Genomic DNA, 10,613 nt, shown 5'->3' with positions numbered 1-10,613 from the left:
TGTGTAATTCAAATGCATTTATCATTTTTTTTTATTTATTTTTGCACTTTCAACTTTAGAATATTGAAACACTGCATTTGTATATATCCCTACATTGAGGGAGGGAGAGTCAATGCATGTGTGGTTGAAATTGCAGCTGGTTGGCTCCATCACTCTCCACCCACCCACTATATATCTGAGTTTCTTATGGGAGTACTTTGATCCTAAACCCTAAACGACACAACACCAGCAGCCATCATGTCAAGTCTTAAAATTAATCTGTCCATTTATTAGAAATAAGTGATGAATATTTTTAGGGTAAATTATAAATACATCAATTGAGATTTGATAAAAATATAAATCACTTCCTATAATTTTAGAAATTGCATTTTATTTCTTGAAATTTTTAATTTCATAACAAATCGCCTATTTTATTAATAAATTATGAAGTCAATTAACAGTTTTTAATGATATTAGAAATATGTTTTAATTAATAATTTAAGTAATTTTATTATTATATAGGAGAATGATTATGAATTTCATTTTTTAATTAATTCTGTTAAACAAAAATTTCTAACAATAAGATCTTTGTAATTTTTAAATCACAGCGGACAATTTATACTTTAAACAAACTTAGAAGGGGTGAACTTGTAATTTATCCATATTTTTATTATGAGTTTTATATATAATTTGTAGAATTTAGGAAACGTTAGGCAACTATTTTCTAAAACTTCGATTTATTTTGTTTAAAATCGTGCTTCTAATCTTACATCTCAATACGATATTATATTTTAGCTTCCATCTTTGACCATTTACTAATTAATATAAAACGAAAATGATACTAAAACTAGAGTGGCCACCGCCATTTCTTTTCTTTCTTTATTTTATTTTATTTATATAACATTTTTAGTCAAATAAAAAGTAATAAATGTGCATTTAAAGGTTGAGTCGAGACCCACACCACATGTATGCATACATCCTTCGTCATCATGATACAATCATTGCACCATCATGTTGTACATAAGATGGTCACTTGCAAAAAAAAAAAAAAGTTCCTCCTTGGTAGGCTTTGTTTGGAATTCGGAATTGGTAGAAAAATTAGAATTTAGAAGGAAAAAATAAGTGAGAGCTCAAATTGTTTCTTTCATGTTATCCTTCTTAACGAAAAGTTAGGTGGAATTTTTTTTTTAATTTTTTTTTATGAATAAGAACAGGAAAATAATAATTCAAAACTAAAAAGTTGCTCACATATTTACTTTTTCTTATTATTCTTTTTTTTTATTATTATTTTTGCATGATAACAAAAAAAAAAGAATAATATATATATTTTAATTTTATCTTTCCTTACCAAATCCTCAAACCAAATAAAGCATTACAGTCTCAAATAAGCATACCTATTAATCGAAGAGTAATGTTATATAAATAAGAAATTCACACATAATTTTCATATATATAATGATGTGATTTATTATAAATCTTTCATTTCAAAATAAAACACAATTAAACGTAAATTTATTTACAATAATAATAATACCGCATTATTGTTGTCAAGTTTTTTTAATATAAATTTTATATATGAATAGAATTTTCCTTAATCAAACATCTACCATTAATTACCTCAAATTTGGATGGACTAAGGACATGAAAACGAGCATAATTGGGCCTAGAACCAAGCACAAGTCTGCCCAATTTTCCTACCATTTGTGTACATGATGGAAAAATTACAACAATAAAAGCCAGTAAGACCAATTGCATTTTGTTTGCATTTAGTGGTAATGAACACCCAGTTTTAACAAATAAAAATAAAAATGTTCAGGATTGAGTCTATCAACTGACTGAATTCCAATTGGATCTGTACATATCCAAATTCAGTCCAACTATGAAATTTGCCAAATCTGAATTAATCTGATTATGAAGAATTGGCTAGAATCCGATATGCTCTTTCTGATATCCACTCTGACATTTGACATGAACCATCTTATTTTTTTTTAAAATTCTTTTTTAAAAATAATAATAAAAGTGTGTATAAGAACTAACATGACTCTTTCTGACTTGTTTGAATTAAGATTGTAAATAATTTTATATGAATCAAGAAGAACAACTATAAGAATAATTTTACATGGATCCCATCATACTGTTCTTAAAAGATGGCGTCTTACCGAAAGAAAAGAAGGAAGCCAACAAAATTAGAGCAAAGTCACAGCGATTTTGGCTCTCCCCTTCTATGGGGATGATAATCAGATGTTATTCACACCACCGATACTATTACATATCGGATTTATTATATTCAGGGTCTATTACATTATCAGATTGGATTGAATATAATATAGCATGAAAAATTGCGTGTGACTCATTTATTGTGACATGAAAAAGCTCTCTCTCTCTCTCATGTCAATTGCATCATTCACATTACTCCAAAGCAGATAGATAGATAGATTGATTAATCTCATCCTCCGCCCTCATCTTTCTTATCTTCTCTCTCAAACCATCTCTTCAATTAGAGTCATCTATTCTAGAAATACTCGTTATGTGAAAAACAGATGATTTTAATATAGAACAGAACAAAGCAGGAGAGAGAATGGGTACATAGTCATACATACAAGTGAAGCCCGTGTGAATGAATTGAGTCCACACCACCACCCAAGAGGGCAACATCTAATGAGCTCACCATACATAAAAATAATATATATAATAATGTCTCCAACTGAAAATGACAAAGTTGTAAACCTCAAATTCAGTTTGGGTCTGTTATCCAAATCTTTTCCCCTTACATCATATTCAGATCAGATGGGTCCTTTCTCATACCATAGCCCCTCTCCGTTTTAGCCTTTTTCTTTTTCTGTTCTTTTTTACAAAATGCTTTAATATGCAATGCACACTACATGTAATCCTACATAAAATTACCTAAAGTTTTACAAATTTACGTAAGTGAATTGAATACAAATTTATATAAGCTCATAAAAATTTATATGATTGTACAAATTTAAATTAAATTTACGTACTTTCATAAAATCATTTATATAAATTTATGAAAACTTTCATGATTTTGTATAGAGTTACTGTACACCCAAGATTTTTCCTTTATTTTCTACTTTCTTTTCTGCTTCTTTTGGAAAGATACCAACAGACAAGGCCATTCCTCTGCTTCCCCTGACATCTTTCACATGTGTCCGTCTTTTTTTTTTGAACTTCCACAAGAGAGAGAGAGAAGCAAAAATAGAAGAGCTCCTAAAGGTAAAAAAGATACGGAAGTGAAGCATCATATTTTCAGTAGAGGAGGTGGTGGACCATGAACAGTACTGGTTGGTGTTAAGCCAGAGTAGAGAAAGAGAGAGAGAGAGAGAGAGAGAGAGAGAGAGAGAGAGAGAGAGGGAGGACTATGACTGTCTGACTGATCATAATAAAAACAGCTTTATACATATACATATATTTGTATAAATAAATGCAATGCAAATTCATACCAGGCAAACAAACAAACAAACAAACATGAGTTGGGTCCTCCCACTTCCTGTCAGCAAGAAACTGAAACTGAATTGAATTTGAATTTGAATTTAAGGCATATACTATATAACACAAGGTAAGTAAGGACCATGAAGTTACTGAGATTGCACAATCAGTGAGACGAAAACAAAAGAAAAGAAAGCTGTAGCTAAGATTCGAATCTAAACACTTCAAACAATTCTCAAGCACTTAGGACAAATAAATTAGAGGATGCATTGAGTTTCTTTTCTTTCTTTTTTTTTCTTTTTCTTTTTCTTTTTATCCTTCAAAATATGTTCAAATTATACCTTCCGAATCAATCTCAAATGGAAGTTGTTTAGTTTTTAGAGTCAAGTTCAAATTGAGTTAAAAAAATCAATCAAATTTTAAAATAGGTTCATGTTTGATTTGTTTATATAAAAAGTAAGATTTTAAAAGAATTTTTAACAAGTTCTTCACATAACAAGTTAAACATGAATTAAGTTTAAATAACTTGGTTTTCGTTTATAACCCTGCAATCATTGAGTGTGGAATAAAAAAGAAAAATGAAAAATGAAAACATGTAAGCGGTGATTGTGGCATTACAAGATTCCTGCTCTTTTGGTGTTATTGGATGCATGATTTTATTGAATAAGAAGGAATTTGTATTGTCTTTGTATGGTATGAAGGAATTTTTGCTCTTTTAATAATGTGCTAGTGTGGTAGAATATTTTAAGGTAATTCTCTATTTTATATATTCTTTAATTATAAATTAATTATTTCATTTATATATCATTAAATCTAAAAATAAATTTATAATACATCTAAAAAAATTAATAAATAATTTGAAGATGACTTTGAAGGACAAACAAATGCCCAACTTGGACGGAAAGAAAAGTAGTGGGAATTGGCAAAGCAATGAAAGGAGAGAGTGTAATTGAAATTGGTAATGATAATGATAAGGGTAATGGGTGATAGTGACAACGAAATTTCTCAAAAAATATAAAAGAATAGTCAAAACAACGTGCCCAGCGGTTCAAATCACATCATTATGTCTGATTGTGTTTACTACTATAATGACAGGGACTTCTTTCACAAGCCTCTATTTCTCAGTGATTATTGGGTGATTTTGAAATATTATTTATTACTTAATATTTGACAAGTTATTTTTTACAGATTCAACGAAAAATTCTAGATGCTATTAGTTTAACCAATGAATGAGAAATTGGAACACCACGTGAATTTCTTTATGAAAAAAATATATATATTTTGCTCCATCTCCTAAAGAAAATTACCTATACAATTACTAACATTCAATAAATATCGGCACCTAAAAATTTTAAAAACAAAATCTAAGAGAGTATACATTGATGCATTTGTTTTGAATCGCACACACCTGCAAGTAATTATTTATTAGTATGGGTTTGGCTTCGTGCTGTTGGACTCGTGAGAGTCTACTATGGGTCATTTTTTGATAATCTAAATAGTTCAATGTGTAGAACTCGTCGAGTACTATATACTTGTAAAAAATCACGTTAATTAGATATCGATAGCTACATAATCAAATCAATTTTGTAAAAAAAAAAAAAAAATAGACGATGAAAAAATAAACGATTGACAAAAATCTGATTTGATGAACTAGCTATCGATATCTAATTAACTTGATTTTTTACAGCCATATAATACTCGATGATTTCTACAGATTGAACGGTTCAAATTATCGAAACAGAACCTATGGTGAGTCTCCACGGGTCCAAAAGCACCCTCCTGTGAAGGGAAGCCAATCCCTATTAGTATATACAAGAAGATCATGAGACATTATATATATATATATATTTTTTCAATTAACAATATAGTCAAAATTATTGCAAGTGAGATAATATTAATCCATTTTTATTGAATAAGGGGTTGTGTGAAATTATCTAAATAAGTATATTTTTTTATTTTTTTACAAAAAGATGTGAAAAAAATAAAGAGGTGATGGACTTATCCATTTGATTACTTTTCAACTTTTATGGATTACTTATTAATTGTTTTCAATTATTGTTTTTGGTTGTAGGGGTTAATCATGTCGTGGAGTCATAATCAAATTAACACATTTATAAACAGATGGAGCTAATGTCATTATATTTGACATGATTAGTTATATAGGTCAAATTAGTAAAAAAATTATTAAGTAATCTTAGAGTAACACTAGGTGGTATTTCATACAAATGGTGAATCACAAAACATATTATATTTATCTCTCAATCAGGGATTGTTTGCCATTCCTTATATTAATACACTTTTTTATCTTTTTAGAGTCAAAAAAAAAAAGAAAAAAATAAAAGAAAGAACACATCTAAAAAGAATAACATTTGTCACATAATTAAAAGAACTCATAATTGACTCCAACAACTAATATACAACCCTAACTATATCAATAATTTGAGTTATGCTAAATAAATTGGTTTAATTTTTGTATTATCATATTGTGTGACCCTCTAGTTCGTGTCAATAATTAGTCAATCTCAATCCATTAACTTTTGTGTCTGATTGTGTGCCGTAAAAAAATCTCATCTCAGTATTGCATGCATTGCATTATGTGCAAAAAAAATTCTCTATTTGTAGAATTAGTTGGGAAAATTGACTATGAAAATGCTGAAGATGACAAACTGGCCTTCAAGATTTTGAGTAAAAAAAAATTTCACCGCCGGACCAACATGTCAGTTTGCTTGCGGGCAAGCAAGCAAGCAGGTTTCCAAACTTACAATGTGGAGCATATACATATATCATCTCCAAATTAGTAAAAACCACAAGGTATATGAAGTTTTATCAATATCAATATCAATGGTGTCCAAAACTAGCTATATGATGAATGGACTCCAAAGATTGAAAACTAGGGAGAACAATGTCTTGTGTAGCCAAAAACCCCTCACTATAACTAAGATAAATTTCACTAACATGATGAGCATGAAACTCTTATATGTTTGTTTTATGATTTTATATAAAAACAAGCTGCTCAGCACTCCATCCAGACGTAAAAGGAGAAGAAAATAATTAAAGGATAGCTTACACTCTATCATCAACACACCTTCCCAAAATAAACATGAAGTTTAAGCCCAATACCCAAAGCGCTATTTGGCCCTTCACACTTCACCTGCACATTCCAGCCACAACCAAAACTATAATAATGGTAGCAAAAATAATATTTCAAAAATCTCTATGATTTACCCAAAAATACATACATATGTATATATATATATATATATTGCATCTAGTGTTGAGTGTCAAAAACAAACCAAAAAAAAGAAGACCCAGGAGCACCTGTAGTTTGAGACTTTGGATGAAGCTGTGGAGGCAGAAAAGATGGGGCAAACCAAATCCAGAACCCTATTAAATTCTCAGCCATCTCTTTCTCCCACTTTGGCAATTGTACAATACAGAAACCATTTTAAAAACCAAATACAAATCCCATCTTCTCAGAACTGCTCAAATTGAATCTCTCTCTTTTGTATAATTTATCTGCAAATCTACTGTCCTCCTGACCCTTGAGAATCATCCTTGGAAGATGGTTGCTGCTGGTGTTGATGTTGTTGTTGCATTCTGGCTTGCCCCATCTGCTGGTAAATCTGGCTCAAAGCTTGAGGATTCAAAACCCCAATATGACCATCCTGTGATAGCCCAAGCTCCAAACCAGGTAGGTGGTGCTGGCTGCTACTACCACCACCAGCAGAAGCAGCAGCAGCAACACCACCCAAAATTGAGGTGAAACTCATTGGACCCATATTGGTAGCTGCTGGCAATTCAAACCCAGGAAACCCAATTTTTTGCAGATAGTTCGAGCTTTCACTTGCCAAGTTAGCTGTAGATGGACCAGAAGATGACTGAAACCCAAAACCACCGACCCCAGAGGGCCATATCCCTCCTGTAGTGGCCATATGGGTCCTCCCCAGATTCCCACCTAAAGCCACCATTGGCCAACTGGTCCTACCTCCTGACCCCCCAATATGCCCACCCAACTCCTCCATTTTTTGATGCAATCCCACCGATATGGAGCTTCCATGCTGCGAAACAGAGCCTCCTGCGGCTGCCAGAGCCGAAGCGGGCATCGTTCCGGTCCCTGTGGCGGCGATTATGGAGGGCTCGGCCTGCTGTAACAGCCACTGAATGGTCTCTCCGTCAGATTTGTGGCCTAATTCTCTGGTCAACTGGAAAATTCTGGCGGCGCAGAGTGCTGGCATCCGAATCCTCCTTCCTCTGCCTTCGACTTTGGTGTGTCTGTCTTTGTTGGAGCTTCTCTTGGGGGCTAACTGCTTCTTGGAGGCCTCTAATTCTTTGTCTGCAATCACAATCTGGAAGTCCTTGATTTCTGCTGGCTTGTTGTCCTCAACACCCATGTTGTTATTGTTGTTGTTGTTGTTGCTGTTGCTGCTTGTGTTGGGCTGTGGGAGGCTCAAGAAGTCGGGCATCATCATCATCCCCTGTGTTTGTGCCTGTGTTTGTGGTGGCTGCTTTGAGACCTTGGGATCCATCAAACACCAGGGGTTTGTGTGCACAAAATACTATAAAACTATAAAAGGGGCGTCTTCTTTTTCATTGAAGAAGGTGACCTCACAAAACCAATATTTAAAATTAAAAATTAAAAAAAAAAAAGTCGTGAATTTCATGAGTTTTCACTGTTTTTGGTAAGGAATGTGAAAAAAAAAATAAATAAATAAATAAAATTTGACAATACTACATACTCAAATAAAATTACCATAGTAGTGTGATTCATACCACACCAATTTTGAATTATAATAGTGAAGTATGTGGTATAAATTTAAAATTATTGAAATATAGATTCATCTAAAATAAATTTGATTTTATGTATTTTTTATTGTTGGAATTTGCAATAGTTAATTGACAAAAACTAGAATAATTTCTCCCTATCTTTTACATAATTAGCTTCTTCTTCTTCTTTTTTTTTATAATTTATTTAAGTTATTTTATTTTAGTTTCATAAATTTTTTTATAAAATGAAAAATCCAAAAAGGGCCAAATTGAAATCCCAAGAAAGGAGTAGAGCAGTGAAGCTTGTTAATAAAATTAGTGATGAGTCCATTGGCCTCTCTCTCTATCTCTCTGTGGTATCATACCTATTTTCCAATGGGGTGGGTTTTGGCTTGTTTTGGATAGGACAGGCACTTTTAACTGTCAAATTCACTTATCTTATCGAAAAATTATGTAGTGATCTTCAGGCGTTATTACATGGTGTCCTAATTCAATATGATTGGTTAAAATTATGAGATTCAGTGTTTTTTATTAAATTAATAAGAGATAATTTGACAAATATCTAATGGTATGGAGCAATGCTGGACCACCCAATAACCTCTCCATCCAATCACTTCTCTCCACTTCTCATCTCAGACAAACCATTCCCACATTCCATGGATTCTCTCTCTCTCTCTCTCTCTCTCTCTCTCATTATTTCTCTACCCTGCTTGCTGCATGTTATTATTATTGCAACAAAACAACATGTGGTGCCATCTCTTGCAAGGAACTCAACTCAAGTGTCCAAATGGAGTGGAGGCTTGTTCTGTGTAGACACCTGTCATGCAATGAATGGGGGTAGTGGGGTTGCTTCTAACCCACTCTCGGCCCATTCTTAAGATACATTATTATAAAAAAAAATTAAAGAAGGTAATATAGATAATGGAATCAGCAACAAGGAGTTATAGGAAGTTGATTAAGAGGTAGTTTTTTTATTTTGTTTTTTAATTTTTTTTTTTAAATGTATAAAAAAAAATAAAAAAAATGATGTGACTTAAAAAAATTTAGAAGTTAAAAAAATTAACTTTTAGGGTTGGTTTAGGAAGTGGGTTGGCTTTTTGACGTTTTTGATTATTTTAACCTGGGCTAAAAAGCTTGGTTTGGGAAGGATTTTTTGACTTTTTGGTTTTTTTGATTTTTTTTATGAGAGAAGAGTGTGATGATTATGAGTTGGATGTGATATTTTTTTTTTGTGATTAAAATAGCTTATTTTATCTTTTATGACTAAAATAACAAAAAAAAACCCCAATCCAACTTGCCAAACGGAGGCATCAATTTGCCAAAATATGCCGTAGAAGAACGTATTGTTGCATTTTCAAATATAAGGAGACGAGAACTGATTGAGGGCTCGAATTCCTCCGCCCCAAATGCCCCTAAACCACGAAACGACGTCGTTTCGTGGTTTTAATTTTTTTTTTTTTTTTTTCAGCAGAAGAAGAAGAAGAAGACGGAGGAGGGAGAGGAGCAGAAGAAGGAAGACGAAGACGGAGGAGGGGGAGGAGGAGGAGGGGGACTGGAGGGGGCCTAAAAAATGGGCTGGAGGCGGAGGGGCGCGGCGATCGGCGACGAGCAGAGGCATGGCGAGCAGAGGCATGGCGGAGGCGACGGAGGCGGAGGCAGACGCGCGGCGATCGGCGACGGCGGCGACCCCTCTCCCTCTCCCTCTCCCTCTCCCTCTCCCTCTTTCTCTCCCTCTCCCTCTCTCTCTCTTCCTCCGCTTCGACCTTCCTCTGCGTCGAAAATGGCAGAAAAAATGAAAAAAAAAAAAAAAAATTCGAGCCACATTCGAGCCAGGCATTTCGGGCCCTCAAACATTTTCCATAAGGAGACCTCCAATTTGAATATGGTTTCTGTTTCGAGATATTGTGCCTTTCGGTATCTTTTTGTTTTTTTTCAAAAATAGAAAACAACAATGCTATGACTTCGTTTGGAATGTGTGGGTTGGCTTTTTTATTTTTTAAGTTTTCAGGTCTCGTTTGGTAAGTAATTTTTTTAGTTAAAAAGTCAAAAAATTATTAAAAAAAATAAAAAAGCTAACAACTCATACTAAAAAATCAAAGATTTTATTTTCTCTTTACTTTTTGCACATCTTTTCGTAAAAAATCAAAAAATCATCTCAAACATACTAGTTTTTTTTATATCACATTTTAGCTAAAAAATCAAAAAGTTACTAAAAATGCCAGTTCCCAAACAAGGTCTGTCTAGGACTAAAAAATCTCGTTTGGAATGAACTTTTTGACTTTTTTAATTTTTGTGAGAAAAAAATAAAATAATTATGATTTAAATGTGACATTTTTTAATCTATGACTAAAAAACTTATTTTGTTTTTTTTGTGATTATTTTAATCCCAACCCATCATGCCAAACCAGTGCTACATCCACACA

General features: G+C 32.7%; 1 protein-coding gene across 1 annotated transcript; it reads right to left on the bottom strand.

The window, feature by feature from the left end:
- Positions 1-6,175: 6,175 nt before the first annotated feature.
- On the bottom strand, positions 6,176-8,669 carry LOC114285238 (transcription factor TCP20). The gene is made up of 2 exons (XM_028228262.2): positions 6,745-8,669; positions 6,176-6,577 (listed from the first exon to the last, which is right to left on the bottom strand). The coding sequence occupies exon 1, from the start codon at positions 7,950-7,952 to the stop codon at positions 6,951-6,953; it is 1,002 nt and encodes a 333-aa protein (XP_028084063.1). The 5' UTR covers positions 7,953-8,669; the 3' UTR covers positions 6,176-6,577; positions 6,745-6,950.
- Positions 8,670-10,613: the final 1,944 nt, after the last annotated feature.

The sequence above is a fragment of the Camellia sinensis genome, chromosome 1 (assembly GCF_055761805.1).
Source record: "Camellia sinensis isolate YWXY chromosome 1, ASM5576180v1, whole genome shotgun sequence".
NCBI classification, from domain to species: domain Eukaryota; kingdom Viridiplantae; phylum Streptophyta; class Magnoliopsida; order Ericales; family Theaceae; genus Camellia; species Camellia sinensis.
Note: the sequence above shows the minus strand (reverse complement) of the source record. Positions and strands in the feature narration are given on the sequence as shown.

Bases quoted from the DNA above. Each gene is read 5' to 3' on its own strand.
- LOC114285238 (XM_028228262.2), bottom strand. From the start codon at position 7,952: ATGGATCCCAAGGTCTCAAAGCAGCCACCACAAACACAGGCACAAACA.